Consider the following 18156-nt stretch of genomic DNA (forward strand, 5'->3'; position numbering starts at 1 on the left):
GATTTACATATATTACACTTTATTCATATTGTCTTTATTGTAAATTATTGTTGTACAATACAATCCATGTTTTGAAATTATGATTATAATGTTACTTATGTTCACAGCTTTTTGCTTCTGTTTGTAACTTACATACTATGAATCACTCTTGGTTGTGAGGTCCTACCTGGCAGTTGGTGGGGGGATCCTTGGTCGTCTTTAGGATCTTCTGCCATGTGCGCTTCACAATGATGTCACCTGAAAGTCGGGGGGCGACACTAGTTTTTGGGCAAAACTCTATGGTTCGTATCCAATTTTTATTTTACCATAGAGTTTTGCCCAAAAACTGGAGCATTGCCATGTGACATCAGTGACATGATTATGTCACTTCTAGATGATGTCATCACATTGTCTTTTGGGCCAGTCGTGGACAGGATTTTCCCCACCAGCCAGCTGGCCCATGGCAGGAAAACACCCCACAAAAATGGGGATTCTGGCAGGCCTACCCTGTCTTCCTATCTTGTCTTCTTTTTAGCTTTCTTGTATGATATTGACAGGCCTCATTTTGGGCAGTGGAGCTCCAGAACCTCTAAATTTTACTATGCTCTTTCTTTCTTACCCCTCCCCCCCCGCAAAAAAAAATTGCTTCTGGGCTCCATTGTTCAAACCCCTGGTGAGAATTTTGCTGAGCTCTGAGATTTGACAAACTTTCTAATATTTCCCCCCATAAAAAATGGGAAAATAACCAAAACATATAAAGCATACCACTGTGGCCACATAGGAGAAAGTAATTTTTAAAGTATAATGGGAGTCAGTTTTTATTATGATAATTATAATTTAATAAGTATTTTAAGGTAGATGCTGAGCTGATATAATTTAGCACACCTTCCAGTGATATCAAAGGTGTGTGGCATATGCAAATGAGTTATGCAAATGAGTTGTGCTAATGAGCTCCAGCACCTCTTTTTCTATGAAATGACCCTTTGGTATTGATAAGTGGTCTGCCTTCTTTCTGGCAACATTCCCACATTGCATGCTGGTGTATTGAATGCATATGTTGAGAATTTCACTGATCCAACTGTCTTCCATCTTTGGTAGCTACTTCTTTAATCATATGTTTGCTCCACTGATATAAAGTATTTGTATGGGGAAGATTAATTTTGGCATAAAATGAAGTCTCCATTTCTAGCTGCCCTATTTACTGTAATTGATTGTACAGGTTTAATGCCAGAAACTTGAACAAATGTTATAATTGGCCCAATATTTAAAAAAGGAGACTGACAAACTCCGAGTAACTTCAAGCTGATCAGTCTTCTGTCTGTGGTCAGGAAATTGTATGCTCGATATCTGGCAGATAAACTCAGACTCTGGTTGCTAGAGCAGCAAATCTTGGACCCAGAACAAGCGGGGTTCCAAAAAAGCCTTGATCTTAATAAATATAGGAGTAAAGCAAGGCTGTATTCCAGCCCCTCTATTATTTAACCTTTTTGATGATGATGATAATGATGATGATACTGGATTTATATCCCGCCCTCCACTCCGAAGAGTCTCAGACCCAAGGCCATGCTAGTTGGTGCAAGTGGAGGAGTGGGGAATCAAACCCAGTTCTCCCAGATATGAGTCCGCATACTTAACCACTACACCAAACTGGCTCTTCCAGTTTGTGAATGATCTGGATTCATTTTTGAAATCCATTGATGGCAACAGTCCAAAACTTGGGACAATGTATCTCCCACTTCTCCTCTATGCAGATGATGCCTTGCTTCTTTCACTATCAAAAAACTGAAATGAAAAGGCTGCTAGTTCATTTTTTTGGAGTACTGTGATCTAAACAAATTAACTCTAAATTTTGAAAAATCAAAAATCATGGGTTTTGGACATGGACATATGAAGCTGCCTTATACTGAATCAGACCCTTGGTCCATCAAAGTCAGTATTGTCTACTCAGACTGGCAGCAGCTCTCCAGGGTCTCAAACTGAGGTTTTTACACCTATTTGCCTGGACCCTTTTTTGGAGATGCCAGGGATTGAACCTGGAACCTTCTGCTTCCCAAGCAGATGCTCTACCACTGAGCCACCGTCCCTCCCCAACCAATTTTGGGAAAGTGTGGAAAGCCTTTAACTGGAATGTAAGAGGCAATAGGATCAAGCAGGTGCCAAGTTTCAGATATTTAGCAGTCTATTTTCATTATAGTTCCAGATGGCTGGTCCAAAAGAAGGAAATGATTAACTCTATTAACACTAACACACCTGCAATCACATGATTTTATTACACCAAGGGTAATCATTATGTACCCACTGTGCTCAGAATCTTTAATTACAAGATCAGAGCCAAATTCTTCTATGGGATCCCAATTTGGATCACAGCCATCAATAATGAAATAGACAAAGTTCTGAAAAAGATATTAGTTCTGCGAATGATATTAGGCCTCCCTTTTTGTGTTCCATATGCAGCTATCTGTTTGGAACTCAATCAAAGACTTCTGGTTACAATAGCCTGGATTACAACATTCAAATTTTGGCTTAAATTACCCTTTAGAACCAACCACTGCTCACTCATCCCACAAATGTTTGTGGAGTCCCAATCATCTGTATGGTTATCTCATATAGAAAAGAAGATTGTCTTACTAGGGCTTAGCCTTGAGGAACTCTGTCTTCTCACAGAAAAAAACAGCCTTTATCCTCATCAAGCAAAAGTTTATAGACATTGAACAACAAGAGCTTATCAGCCGGGCTACCTGTAGATGCTCCCCCATAAGGTTAGGGACTTTCCCCCAAAGGTCTATAGCAGAGTATTTTTTTTTTTTTTTTTGCATAACAGTTCCACATCTTCGAAGAGCCAATATGCAAGCCCACTTTAATGTGTTACTTTCTGCGGTTCTGTATGGGAGGTTTCATCAAATCCCATATTGTGATAAGACTATGTGCTTGTAGTGCAGACGAAATAGAATCTCTAGACCATGTGTTTTTCTATTGTTGTTATTGTGACTTTCGTGCTTTATATCTAGAGCCTTTACTGAGAAAACAAAAAAATCAGCCTGATGAACATAAGACACGTTTTGTACTCTTCAGTTGTTGTGTTGGTACAATCGAAGCAGTTGCCAAGTTTTTGTATTTTGCCTCTAGGAGGAGAGATTGTACCAAAAATAGCTCTTGATTATTGTTCTACTGCTGGCCATTTATTTGTTAAATTGTTATATGCCATTAAAGGTTACTTTGACTCTTAAGTCTCTCTCCACACTGAACTCTAAATCCAAGCTCCTTTTCTTCTCTCAGCTCTTTTCCAATAGCAAAAGTGAGCCAAACTGGGATAAAAGTCCATGGGGTATGTTCTATACAAAGGTAGGAGCAGGAGGGTTCAATTTCCTTCTCTTATGTCTCTTTTTTGGACATTAAAAATTAGACTTCCAGCACACCCACACACATTCTATGTATGAATGGTATAAATATGAGATAAATAAATCAGATGATTGTCATTGCATGTCTTGAACAAACTTTGTTCTGTTGCTTCAGAACCTGAATCTATCACATGAATCTATCACATGTCTAGCTGATTGTTCTGAAGACCTCATCTTGCAAACTAGGATACAGATGTTCTGATAACCTCTTAAATTAATAGTGTGATAAACGAATAATGACAGACTTTGGGTGACTTGGCATTTAATATTGTTATTAAGATATCATTCAGTTTATATACAGTATTATGGTGTGTTCAGGTTTTTCTGGTGAAGGAGGCGTTGCTGCAGCTTCGACAGGCATGACATGAAAGCACGGTGTGCCTTGCCAGGTAGCAGCAGGTATCTATTTGTCATTTAAATCCTGAAAGATATCTCAGAATTAAGTGCATCTTTTTAATGTTGTGGTGAGCTTCATGGAGGAATACTCAGCTGGGTTTAGTAATTTATCTAACCCCATCTTTTAAAGCCCATAAAGCTGTGATGTTTGGTAAGTAAGTCCTGATCAGCATAACATGAATCCTGATCAGCATAACATAAGCTTCTCAGTCTAAGGACTCAAGGTGAAATACGAGCTTGCCAGCAATCCCTGATTGGACTGCTGACATTTTAATTGTTACTTAATAGCAGCTACAGGAAACTCCAAATGTGATTGGGACAGCGGTGCTTGGGGAATTGGAGCATTTGACTCTTCCTTGGTGCCATTTTTTGTATCACACATACACATACATCCAAAGGAAGTGGTTTAGATCACAAAAAAATGCCATGGGAACAGAGTTAAATATTCTCCTGTACTGTGGCTCCCATCTCCTTGCATTTGTGTTTAAGTAAAAATGAAAATTTCAGGAAATCTGCTCATTGCCCTACTACGTAATATGTAGTTTGGCTGTTATTACTACAATTTAGGCCCTTTACAGCCTGGGGCCTGCATATCTTCGGGATCGCCTCTCCCCATATAAACCCCTGTGGGGTTCTGAGGTCAGCTGCACAACATCTTCTTATGATCCCTGGGCCTAAGGACACCCGACTGGCTTCAACAAGGGTCAGGGCCTTTTCGATCTGGGCCCCTACCTGGTGGAATGAGCTCCTGCTGGAGATCCGGGCCCTGCAGGATTTATCTAAGTTTTGCAGGGCTTGTAAGATGGAGCTCTTCCATCAGTCTTTTAATTGATCCAGTAGGTGTCCCCTGAAATCATCGCTCCCCCCAGCACCTTATGCTTTTGTTATGCTGAACATTAACAGCCTATATGTGGTTTATGACTTGTTGCCAATTACGTAGATCATGTTTTTTGTCAATTCTGTAATTATGAGATTATCTAGTTTGAATGTAGTTTGCTTGATGTTTTATAAGGTTTCTTAATGTTGTAAGCTGCCCAGAGCCCGCTTGCGGGATAGGGTGGAGTATAAATTGAAAAATTAAAGTAAATTAAATTAAAATTAAATTATGCAGAAAAAATGGAGGAACATTTTCTATTATTCCTTGTTATTCTCAAATTAATTAAACAGAAAGATAGAGAAAATATTAAACAATCATATGAAAAAGAATTGATATTTGTTGATGATCTCATGAAGTGAGCTCAAGCTCATGAGTGTTTATGCTATGATACATTGATTATTACAACAATTGTTCTATAAAGTGTTCTAGTGTTATATTGATATTTCCATATTTTGGCATCTCTGTATATCAAACTAGTATGCCCCCAAAAGGTGGAATCAGATAGATACATATGTTATAGGTCTAAAGAAGGCAGTAAGGTACTTTCATGCAATGCCTATAGTTCTTACTATTTCAGTTATGAGAATAACCCTATGCAGGGTTCATACCCTTCTAAGTCAGTTGAAGACAGTGGGTAGGGTTGCCAGGTTCCCTCCTGACCACTGGGGATATAGGGGATAGGGGGTATAACTGATGGCTACAGCCCAGGATGTTATGTGTACCACTTGTTGTTGTTTTAAATTAAATGTCTTTAAAATGTATTATTATTTTTAAGGTCCTTTGATGGATCCTCTGGAAGAAAAGTAGGATAAAATTACACTGAATACATACTCTGTTTGAGCTTCTCATGTGGGGTGACTTTTCTGAATAATTCCAGAGTTCTCACCCTGCCCTGCCACTTGTTTGCCTTTGTCAAATGTAAGTCTGCCAGCTAGCAGGGACATAGACAGGATTTTTTAGGTTGGGGGGGGGGGGGCTATTAAAAAATCTGAGGGGCATTCAAATTTTTAAAATCCCTCTGACCTGAAAATCCTGGCTATGCCCCTGAGAGGCGGCCTCCATGGACCAAGTCTTCCTTCTTTCGCAGCCAGTTGACTGCGAGAAGCACAAAGACCTGCCACTTCTCACTCTCCTGTCCCATTTGGCCAATTGCATTGATGAGTTGGGGGAAAATAACCAAGGGAAGCATGGTTAGTAAGGTTAATTTGGCACCAACCCTGACCAAAGACCAGTGATGGCAGATACGTCTTAACAGAGTATCAGACCAATTATTCCAATTTCCTAGAGAGAACCCAGTTAGCTCAACACAAGATCGATACTGGAGATACCAAGCCTGTTGCTCTCCCATTCTGGACAAAGGAAACAGGATAGATAGATCTTCTAGAGACAGTCTAACATGGAGAGTTATCACCAAGGAGTACAAAGTTCCCTGGTCTGGTGTGATTAGAAACTGCCTGTAGAGATCTTAAAAGTCAGTCAAAAACTCGGGGGGTTTGTACGCATGCGTTAACTAAGCCGGCTGTGTGCTCGTCCTCCCCTTCGAACTGGAATTTTAAATAGCTCAAAAGACTGTAAATAGCTCTTTGGCAAGTCTATTTGAAAAACGAGCTTACTTACGAAGGTCTGAAGATCATAAGAATTCCTTTCTGGGGTCCCAGAGGGTAAGACAACAACTTTTACTATCAAATTAACGAGGCAACGCCCTGGTTAATTACTCAGCGGTCGCGGGTAACTCCGGAAAATAATCATCATGGCTAAGACAATTAAAGAATTATCTGAGCAGATATCAGCTTTCCAGACTTTAATAATGTCGTCCCAGGACCAGATGAGATCTGAAATTAAATCACTGAGGGACGCTTTTACAGAGTTGAGTGCAGAGCTCAAGGACACACGGAACATTGCAATCTCTGCTAATGAGCTGGCCTTATCTAATAAACAAAAAATACTCCAGCTGAATTCGCAACTTACAGAGCTCTCTGATCGTAACAGAAGAGCGAATCTGATCCTGGGTGGAATTTCAGAGGAAATAAATAATAAGCTCCTGGAAGGAACCCTTATAGACTGGATGGGTGAGCAAGGAGTCACTCTGCAATCTCAGGATATTGAGAGAGCTCATAGACTGCAAAGGAGACAAGATGGGGGTGCCCCAAGGGAAGTCATAATTAAATTTTCAAGGGAAAAGACTCAGCAGACAGTTTTCAAGACTTTGAAAAAAAGGAAAGACCTTTCTTTTAGAGGAAGGAAAGTTTGGGTGAGAGAAGACTTCTGCCAGGAAACCATCAGAAAGAGAAGGCTAATGAGACCCTTTGGGCAAAAATTATATGACAACAAGATTAAATTCTCTTGGGGGTACCCCTCCTCAATAATTATTTTTAAAGTTGAAAAAAGGCTGGTGGCCCGCAACCCTAAAGAAGCAAAAGATCTCCTCACTCGCCTGGGCATCGCCACAGACGACCTAAGAGACCCGAGAGAAGAAGAAGAAGAAGAAGAAGAAGAAGAAGAAGAAGAAGAAGAAGAAACAGTGGAGCTCGGTGTGGACCCGGGAGAAGGAAGCTCAAGTAGACAAGAGAAAAGGCCAAGAACGGACTACTAAAGGGAAGTATAAAATATTTTGAGCTAAATTTAGCTATAAGCTTGAAGGGGAGGGCGGGATGCGTGCCCCCTGGAAGGTGAAAGACAGGATGATGGTTTCATCCAGGAAGTTGTCTGTGCCACAGGGGAAGGGAATAGGGGGGGGGGGGTTCAGTAAGAAGTATAGAAAAATACCCTCAGCCATTAGGGCCCAAGTCTGTTACATATAAAGAGAATGGATAGATCTTTAAGAGTCCTTTCACTGAATGCGAATGGTCTATCATCAAATCTTAAGAGATTCAGAGTAATTAAAATGGCTAAAGAACAAAGAATAGATTTGTTGTGCCTACAGGAAACTCACAAAAAAATAAATGATAGAAAACCATTGATAAAAGATCTGAGGTGGCAGGTTTTAGCAGAAGCAAGAGGGTCTTCCAAAGCTAGAGGCGTGGCTACATTGATTCGTAAGGATATTAAGGTGGAGAACATGGAAAAATTAGTAGATAAGGAAGGTAGATACCTCTTAGTTAAGTTTAAGCTGGAAGCCATAAAAATCACTATAGTAAATGTTTATGCACCAAATAAAAGACAAAGGAAATTCTTAAACTTGGTTTTTAAGAAGATACAACAGTTTTCAGAGGGCGAACTAATTGTAGTGGGCGATCTAAATATGGACATAACTAAGAACAATAGTATTAACCTAAGAGATTGGGGCTTGAAGGACGCTCATGAGTTCACCAATACGAGACCCAGCCCGACACATATTTCTTGTAGACATAAAACAGCATCCCGCTTAGATTATATAATTTTGGAAAAAAATAATAATATGGTGGTTAAAGAGATCAAGACCCATCCAATTTTGATTTCTGACCATGCCCCTCTAAGTATTGAATTAGAATTAAATCTTCCCTCGAAAAATAGACCTTGGAGGTATAACAACTTGGTAATGACAAAAGAAGAGGATAGGGAATACTTAATGACACAGTTAAAATTATATTTTAAGGAAAATAGAGGAACTGTGTCAACTAATATATTGTGGGACGCTGCTAAAGCGGTAATAAGGGGCCATTTGGTTAGGAAGGAAAAAGACATAAAAAGTGAATGGTATAAAAAAAGGCAAACAAAACTTAAGGAATTGGAGGAGTTACAAAAAGAAATAGTGGGAAAGTGTAATCCTAGTTTACAGATTAGAATTAAAGAGATTCAAAAACAGTTGGAGGCCCTAGATATGGCAACAATGTGGAAAAAGGAAATAATGGTTAAGAACAACTTCCAGAGGAATAGCATTAATACAGCAAAAAGATTAGCTAATTATTTGAAAGTTAAAAAGGCAAAACAATCAATTAGAACTATTAAAATTAATAATAGTACAACTCAAAACTCTAAGGAAATCACTAAGGCATTTGAAGACTTCTATAAAAATTTATATATGAAAAAGAATATAACGGAGGTGTGGGACGCACCTAAGCTAATTATAGAGGAGGAAGCAAAAGCCTCACTGGGTGCTGAGATTACACTCCAAGAGATAAAGGAAGTAATAAAAGCGCTCAAAAAGGGTAAATCACCAGGGCTGGATGGCTTTACTTCTGACTTTTTATAAAAAAAAAACTCAAGAAGAGTGCTGGCATTCCAAGAGAAGGGGTTTGGGTACTGGGAAGAGGGTACCAATCTTCTGGGAACTAAAAGAGTCAGCAATTATATAAACAAAGCGTATTAGAGTGTTTGTGAAAACATTGGAACAAAAGCCTCTCAATATAAAGATCTAAATAACTGTAAATAATTTAAGCACCTCTCATGAGCCTGATATATAAGAACAAAAGTCTGTGCTTGTACTAGTTTTACCTCAATAGTTTCAATCCCCTGATTTTACCTGACCTTTCCCCTCAGTGTTAAATAAAATGTTTTGTTATTTTTGAATTTTAAAGTGTCTCAAGTGCCATTTTCAAAGATTTAAGGGAAATGTGATCCTATCCCTTCCCTCAAGTTCCTGTGCTGAGCAAATAGCCAAAATATATCTTACTGACAGGGTGGAACAGCCACAGTTTCTTCAGGTGAGAAGAAAGCAAGTTACCAGGGCTGCTCAGTTGGTGAAAGGAAAGAGAAATGGAGGGAAAATCTAGCCTCTGAGGGAAGGAAGTGGAAGGGGTGCATCATAACTGGCTATGTGTTTCAGCCCTGCTGGGGGATTGTGATCATTGTGGACATGCTTTGGGTTTGGGGTGTCAGAGTTAGACTCAGGATTTTGTGTCACCATGTCTACATACATTATTGTACCATTTGGGGTTTGAGTGTCAGGGGAGGACTCAAGGCTTCAAGCTGCTATATCTATATCCATCTCAGGGCTTTGAGACACTATGTCTATATACATATCATGGGCATGGGGGCTTTGAGCCACCATTGTCTACATGTATCATTGCATACTTTTGGGTTTGGGTCTTGGGTGGTCTCAGTAGGGCTTCAAGCCACCATATCTACATATGTCTCAGGACTTCAAGCCACCATGTCTACATACATCATTGCATACAGGTTTGGGTTTGGGTCTCAGGTGGTCTTAGGGTACATTGCACTGGTTCTGCTGGGCTGTTCTATAACTTCCTGAACCTGTGTCTGCCATTTCCCCAGAAAGCACTTTCCTGGGGACACCTTCTTTGGGGGGCTGTAACTTGGACCCTGGAAATCCAATAGCCACCACTTGGAGGAAAGGTAGAGGAGAGTCAGCCAGAGATTCCCTACAAATTAGTTGTCTCCAGCACTCGGGGGGCCTACCACATCACAAACCAGTTTAGTTCATATGAAGTCTTTTCGTTCATGACAGTTTGTGGTTCAGCTTGTGGGTCTGCCATGAACCAAATGGAACTGCATATTCTCAGTTTGTGCCCATCTTGATTGGTGAGTTATAGTTTGCAATTAGCCAGTAAAGTACAATCAGAAGTGGATTTGCAAGCTATGGTTTGTACCAATTATGGTTTGTTGTGATGTCTGAATTGAGAATCCATTATTACTGTCATTGCTCTGCCTCTGCACTTAAAAAAGAGAATGTTATGCAGACTGAAAAGGAAAGCAAACAAACATATTTTGTTTGTTTAAGTTCAAGTAATAGTTTGGCATGATGTCTAAACCAAAACTGTACGGTATAACTTGCAGTATTTATAAAACAGACTATCACAATGTCCTGCATCCTTAAGAGAGGCTTATTTACCTCCATGCCATGAAAAGCTTCAACTGCCCATTTCCGCACATTGCCTCTGTTACATTCCCCCCCCCTCAGCTGTTGGCCACTGGGGGGGGGGGGGGGAAGCCATGTGTAACACCATCTGTTCCCCCTTGAAATGGTGATCTTAAGGGTCAATTAATATTAGTATTCAGACATAGCAATTTTAGAGTGATGAGGAAGCATAATGACAAATCCAATACTCACAAAAATCTTCTTGGTGGACATTTCGCATCCGTATGACTCTTACAGTGAGTATATAGCAAGATGATGCCACTCTCTGGAAAACAAGGCATTTTGGGGAAGGTGAATCATTAAAGTACTTGAACTCGAATGTACTATATTACAAATGGAGAATGTCTGAACATAAAATAAATAATACTAGAAGACTTAGCTCAAACACCCCTCCCCCCAGTGGACTCTTCCCTATAATTTCTCTGGGCAAATGTGATCACCCTGCAAGATCCACATGATCTCCAATAAGCAACCAATACACTTAAACATCACTGGATTGTAGTTGTCCCTTGAACCTCAAATGTTACAATATGCCACCAGCATCTTATTCACAAGACTCATGCTTAGCTTCCACACAGCTGTCCTGGCAGCAACCATAGTAACACTGGCCATTACATTAGTTCTGATCTTCAAGAAGGGTCAGTGCTCAGAGCAAAGCTGCTATCATCCAGTTTATTATCTTGCTTTGGCAAATTATACTCTTTGTATTTGCTAGATGCCTTATCTGATTGGCTTGAATAGAATGATATTCTAGGCCAGGAGCATAGGGTTCAGAAGAGATAGTTCAACCTTTGGCCAGTCTAGTTCTATATCACTAGACAGAAAAATACACCAATTTCTCAAATGGCACCCTTTACATAGAATTTATTGATCTGAAAGGGGCTTTTGATACCATCCCTACAGCAAGACTCTGGGAAAAGCTGTGTCATATCACAATTGATAGAAGGCTGCTATAGCTCTTGCAGCAACTTCATGTGGACCTTACAGCTCAGGTTCACTGTGACTATGATGGTGAGCTGACTGAGCCATTTAACCTCAATAAAGGGATTAAGCAAGGTTGCCTTTTGTCCCCATTTTTGTTCAATCTATGTATAAATGATCTTTCAACTTCCTCTAATGAGCTTTGTCATCCACCCCGTTTGGCCAGTTGCTATATTCCAGCTCTGCTTTACGCTGATAATGCTGCTCTGCTCTCCCCCTTTCCCCCCATATGTTCCAAAAATCTGGATGAAGAACAAAATCACCAGGACACCTTCGGGGTTTTAGAAATGTACTGTTTTAATTTGTATCATTACACCGTTCTGTACTGTTGTTGTTAGACCTTTCGGCTGCGTTCGATATGGTCGATCATCAGTTGCTGTCCCACTGCCTCGCCGAAGCACAGATTCAGGGGCTAGCCTTGCAGTGGCTTTCCTTCTTCCTTGAGGGTCAGGGACAAAGGGTGGAGATTGGGGGAGAACTATCCCAGAAACACCTACTTAATTGTGGGGTGCCTCAGGGGGCGGTCCTCTCCCTGATGTTGTTTTCAGAAAATTTTTCAGAAAAATTCAGATAGCTTCTGAATCATAATTTGGTTTGTCACAGAATGCACAGATGAGACTGGTATACTAGCACACCAGAATTTGGCCCGGTGAACACTGGCATCTCTAGGAAATATGCAGCCATACACATGCCTACGGTTCTCTTCCACCAAGAGTGCCACTCCAAAGGCCATGCAGCATTCTTTCTTTCTCTGTATTATCATCAGGTATCTACTGCAACAAATCCTTCTTTGATTCTGTTTCAGTCCTTGATTACATATAATTTGATTGCTCTCCATGCTGTTACCAAACTTTCTCATTTCTTGTTTCTCAAGAGCTGAGGCAGCAAGAACAGAGGTTTTTGCTGATTTACAAATGATAATACCGACGGCTTCACCTCATTACTTTTTTTTTTTCAATTAAGAACCATTTGAAGTTTCTACTTGGTTTTTCAAGATGATCTCACTCAACAATCCTTTCTGATGTTGGGCATTTCATTTATGTTTTGTCTTCTCACTCTGGCTTTTTTATCAGTCCAGTCTGTTCTCAAGCCACCCTGTCTGCTGCCTCTAGAAATATTAAAGAAAATGTGTCTTGTGTGATAAAAGAAGCATAGGGATTATGGTAGAAACATTAGTTTTATCACAGCAGCCTATCTGTATCAGTGAATCACAGGGCTGGATTGGAAGAGAAGAATATATGTTTTACTTTGCATCTGGTGAATGGGCTCCAGTCCACAAAAAATTATGCTGGAATAAAAACTTGTTAGTCACTAAATCTTCTGTTTGTTTTAGCATTACATTTAGAATCTCCAAATAAATTGTCCAGTTTTAATCAACTTACCAGGGGGAAGGTAGTGGGTGATCCCATTGTGGACTTCACTGCATTCCTGTTAGATGCTAGGAACAGTACATCTAAAATGTAGCCATGGCTCCTCAAGTGTATATCACAGTTTGAAATTGTCAGAGCTGTTCAGCAGGTGTTATAAACACTGAGTCAGAGCCCCACCTCTTTGGGATTTCAGAAACAGAAAGAATCCCCACCCATTTTAGCTTGCACCATGCAAAAGCCTGTTGCAAGAGAGGGTTTTTTTTTCCCCCACTGGGTGACTGTAGAACTGAAACTAGAGAAAATCCATAGTCTGTAGATTCCACAACAGAGGACTGATAAAGGGTACTTATGAGCAAACAATGACAGAACTACAATTGCATTCTGTAATATTTTCCTTTTGGAAAATATTACCACAAATACTAAAGATCAGGATTTTTGTTGTAGAAAACCCCCAGCAGGAACTCATTTGCATATTAGACCACACCCCCTTGTGCCAATTCAGCAAGAACTGAGTTCCTTAGCATTTCTGCTCAAAAAATGCCCTGCTAAAGATAAATGCTAAATAGTAACAATCTATTAAGCTTACATTCAGCTCTCTCAATTTTTTAAAATATATGTTTAAGAGTCAGGTAGACATTACTCATAAATGTGTGCAAATGTAGGTACATATTTCCCTTCTCCATTTGGAATGTACAGGTGTGTGCACAGAAGGAGCTGGGGCAATAAACTCTTTCTTTCTCTAACATATTACTGCTCCAGATATCCTTTCCAAGGGGATTCCAATCATACATTTGCATTTAGCCCCTCTTGAAGTGACTTGTTGGGCTATATTTCACACTATGTTATGTATATAATGTATATTTTGGTCCTGGACCAGGAAGACCCAAGTTCAAACCTCAACTCAGCCAGAAATCAATCTGGGTAAGCCTGAGCCAGGCACTCTCTCTCTTTCAGTCTCATCTACCTCATAGGACTGTAGCAGAAATCAAATTGGAAAGGGAGTACTTTGTATTCTACCCTGAACTATCATGCCTTTCTGCTAAGAGTTCAGGCCTCTCTGGTTATAGAAATGCCATCATTAAATGGTCATTACCATAGAGCAGGGATCCTGGCCCCAACCTAGTGGAGCTCTCTGCCAAATTCCATCAGGGCCCTGCAGGTTCTTATGCAGTTCTGCAGGACCTGCAAGGTAGAGATGTTTCACCAGGCTTTCAATTGAGGACAGTGACAGATCATCCAGTACTGGCATCCTGTCTTGTTCATTTCATCTTGTTTGCCCCTCCCTGTAGCCAGAAGTCTGCCATCTGTTCTTTTTTTATATTGTTCTAGTCCTGTACGTTTTTAATTTTGTTTTTATTGATTATTTTATTTTAATTGCTTGAGTATGCTGTATATTGCCCAAAGTCCTGCTATGGCAGAGATGGGGTGATCTATAAATTTAATCAATCAATCCACAACATGGTACCTGTGGGCACCATGGTGCTCAGCACCACATTTTCTAGTGTCCAGAGGTGTTTTTAGAAAGTGGGTGGGGCTAGGGTAGTCTTCTGCCCAGCAAGGCTTCAGATTAGCCATTGGAGGTTTGATCCAGTCACCTTTCAGGAGGTAGATGGAATATTGGAGGGAAGCACAGCAGCAGGAAGAGTTTATATCTGCCTCAGGGAGAGTGCAGTAATAGTCTGTAAGGATGGGCATGAACTGCATGATGAGCCAAAATCTGAACTGAACTTTGGTTTGCAGCTCACAAGTCAAAGTTTGTCACTGACGTGTTCATTGAATAAATCTCCAAGTTTTGGGGTGTGACTCAGAGAGACTGGCACAATGAAATCCACCCACAAAGGCTGGCACAAAAGTGCTGGGTAATGGTGTGGATGGGTGATGTTTTCCAGCCTTGGAAACATGAAAGGGGGCCCTCAAAGCTTGACAGGCAGAGTTCCCTTCCCATTGCTCACTATGGGAGACAATGATGTATATACTCATTGAACAAGCACACCCTTTGGTGGTGGGGTGGGGTGTTTTGGGATGGAGAGGGTGTACCAGCGCACAAAAGAGCTTTGCTGCTGGGCGTGGTGGTGGTGGGTTGCTTAGCTAGCCTACTCAGTCGCTGGCTGGGGGCTTAGTTTTGCCATGGGTTCCTTTGTGCTTTGATTTGGGTTTTGTTTGTTTGTTTGGTACAAAGGGTGGGAAAATCAGGATAAAATTCCTCTTTCACATAGCAAGTATTTTGGTTTAGCGGGAGTTTGCTGCTGTCTGCTTTCTTGGGGGTTTCTCTTCCCTTTTCTTTTCATTTCATCCCCTCCCCCCCCACACACTGAGTTGCAGTGGAGGGATTGATCTTTGGGATCTTGGGGGGTGAGGAGGTTTCAACTCAGTTCTCTGCTATTTTATCCCCTTCCCACACACTGGACTGCTTTGTTTTATGGTGATCTGTGTTTGTCTTTATTTTAATGCCCACTGGCTTTGCTGTTCTTCATTTGAAACTCCTCTACTTATCTGCTTTTTCTGGGGGTCTGATCTGTGTTTGTCAGCCTGTCTCCTTGCTCCCAGCCTGCCTTGGGGAACTTGTTCCAGAATTACTGGGATACCTTCCGTTTACTGCCAGTAACACATCCCCCCCAAATCTTGCTCTACTTGGGAGACGATTTGTGTGTCCAGACGTATTGGGGTGCCATCCGGTTAGTAACTTCTTCATTTCAGTCACCCCCTGATCTTGTTCTATTTGGGGGTGATCTGTGTGTCCAGAAATACTGGGGTGAATTCCTTTGACTGGCAGTTCTCCATTTCGAAACCCCCCCCCCAACTGTTTGTCTTTGAAGTGGCAGCTATATGTATGGAGAATGCCTGGGATCACCTTCCTTGCCAGATCCCCCTTTCTAAAGTCCCAACATTGACCTGGTTGTTGTGTCCAGAGCTTCCTGGGGTCAATTTCACTGCCTGCTCTGTTTTGGTGTAGTGGTGTAGTGGTTTGCTGTAGTGGTTAAGTGTGCGGACTCTTATCTGGGAGAACTGGGTTTGACTCCCCACTCCTCCACTTGCACCTGCTAGCATGGCCTTGGGTCAGCCATAGCTCTGGCAGAGGTTGTCCTTGAAAGGGCAGCTGCTGTGAGAGCCGTCTCCAGCCCCACCTGTGAGGAAAAGCCCCCTACTTTTCATACACGTGAACATCATGATTACCATCATGGTTGCCAGGGCGCCTGGAGAAGTAAGCTTGCATCCGCCTGGCCAGTGAATGCGAGTGACGCTACCCAGGAACTACATAAGACTCCCGTGTACCTATTAACAAGTATATAAGCGCTTGAGTCAGGCACAAAGTGTCTGCAGCCGCGCTCTAAAGGTTCCCCGCCATCGCGTGAAACCCGCCATGGTAAGGAGGAGGCTACGCCGCCACGGAGCTGTCCAGGCGAACGGTGTGAAGCGCTAAGCATGGAAACCACTGTGTTTTGCTAACACCACATGTAGCCATCTTCCTGCCTGGATGGGATTCATTCCTTCGAGGTGGAAACCTCACGTACACACCTTGAGTCATTCCTAGCCCGCAAGCAACCCACCTAGTCTATGAATGGATTAATGGCTCCACTATTAATCCTGATTGCCCAGTGATTTCCTAAACAACTGTCTTCACCCCGGAGAGTTGAGAAAGAGGAAGGATCTCTCCTGATACCACCAAGCCCTTTTGTCTACACCGGAATACCTAGGTGCATATCTGATTCTCTATTGTCCCTTTCCCAGTTAATCCCATCTCCTCCCAATCACCCAACCATTCCCACATTGATACCAACGGAGCCGCCCCAGGCCCTGTCGCAACCTGGAAGTTTCCAGGATGCCCAGGATGAAGGTGATGTTCATTGGTCGAAGCACACACCCAATCAGGTGTCGCCATTGACCCACCATTGGTCCAGCCGATGTCCAGCCTTCCTGGTCATCAGCAGAACCTCCCATTACCACTCCCAGTCACCTCCCATCCCCTCAGGACTAAGGTGACTCTATATAACCTGTGGACTAGCTACCCACAGGTGTGCCTTCTACTCAGTAAACCCCACTCCCGCTGTGTAGTTACACCCCCGATTCCTGATCAGTTTCGGGACCTTACCCCTATTCCCTCATTCGTCGCCATCGGAGCCTTCCATTGGAGTCTGCGAGAGGTAGTATTACCCTGTATGTTCATCCTTTATGTTCCCCTATCGATCTCTCTATATTTCTTAGACCTGTGTGAATGTGTGATTGATTTTGTACCTTGAATGAAAGAACTATTGTTTCAAATAAACCACAATTGATTTTATTAAATTAGAGTCCTTTTATTGAGCATTGACTCTCTGATCGGTTGAGCCTCGTATACACAGATAACAAAGATTCCTTTTTAGGGCTAGCTGTCTCTCAGTCTAATTCCCCAACTTTATTTTGAGAGCAGTTTCCCTAACACACCCACCTCACAGGGTGTCTGTTGTGGGGGAGGAAGATAAAGGAGATTGTGAGCCGCTCTGAGACTCTTCGGAGTGGAGGGCGGGATATAAATCCAATATCATCATCATCATCATCAATATCACTTTCCAAAGCTCCACCTGATTGCCTTTGAGGTGGCATTGGCATATCCAGAGATTTCCTGGGGTGATCTTTCCTGCCAGCTCTCTAAACTTGCTTTCCAAATCCCCACCACTGATCTGTTTCTCTTTTGGAGTGGCATCTCTGTATCCAGTAGGGTGACCATAATGTCTGAAGGCCAGCCAGGGATGAACTTTCCTGCCAGCTCCTGTTTTCCAAAATCCCAACACTGACCAGCATTTCTTTGAGGTGGCTTCTGTGTTTCCAGAGATTGCCGGGGTAACCTTTCCTGCTAGCTCTCACTTTCCAAAGCCCCACCACTGACCTCATTCTCCTTGAGGTGGCAGCTGTGTTTCCAGAGACTAGTGGAGAGCCGTCTCCAGCCCCACCCACCTCACAGGGTGTCTGTTGTGGGGGAGGAAGGTAAAGGAGATTGTGAGCCGCTCTGAGACTCTTTGGAGTGGAGGGCGGGATATAAATCCAATAAATCCAATATAAATCCAATATCTTCTATATACAATTCCTGCCTCAGTGTGTTCTACTTGTTCACCACATAGCTTTCTTCATAGCAGCAAACCCTTTATAATTGCTAGTACCTGAAGAACATCTGGTAACTGAGTAGATGGTTTACACTTTAAAACAAACTTGGTTTCCTAAAAGTATAAGAAGCCCTGTGGGTCTGTCTTAGGGTTGCCAAGTCCAATTAAAGAAAAATCTGGGGACTTTGGGGGCGGAGCCAGGAGACTTTGGGGGTGGAGCCAGGAACAAGGATGTGACAAGCATAATTGAACTCCAAGGGAGTTCTGGCCATCACATTTA

The 18156-nt window shown here is 41.9% G+C and overlaps 1 protein-coding gene across 1 annotated transcript in view; it reads right to left on the reverse strand.

The window, feature by feature from the left end:
* Positions 1-12837, reverse strand: part of LOC132589606 (cytosolic phospholipase A2 epsilon-like) — a 91839-nt gene extending 79002 nt beyond the window's left edge. Inside the window, exons 1-2 of the mRNA XM_060262357.1 lie at positions 12811-12837; positions 10640-10712 (exon numbers count right to left, since the gene is read on the reverse strand). Coding sequence (XP_060118340.1) covers positions 10640-10712; positions 12811-12837 — 100 coding nt within the window. The remainder of the gene's footprint in view (positions 1-10639; positions 10713-12810) is intronic.
* Positions 12838-18156: the final 5319 nt, after the last annotated feature.

Source organism: Heteronotia binoei, chromosome 21 (genome assembly GCF_032191835.1).
Source record: "Heteronotia binoei isolate CCM8104 ecotype False Entrance Well chromosome 21, APGP_CSIRO_Hbin_v1, whole genome shotgun sequence".
Classification (NCBI taxonomy): Eukaryota; Metazoa; Chordata; class Lepidosauria; order Squamata; family Gekkonidae; genus Heteronotia; species Heteronotia binoei.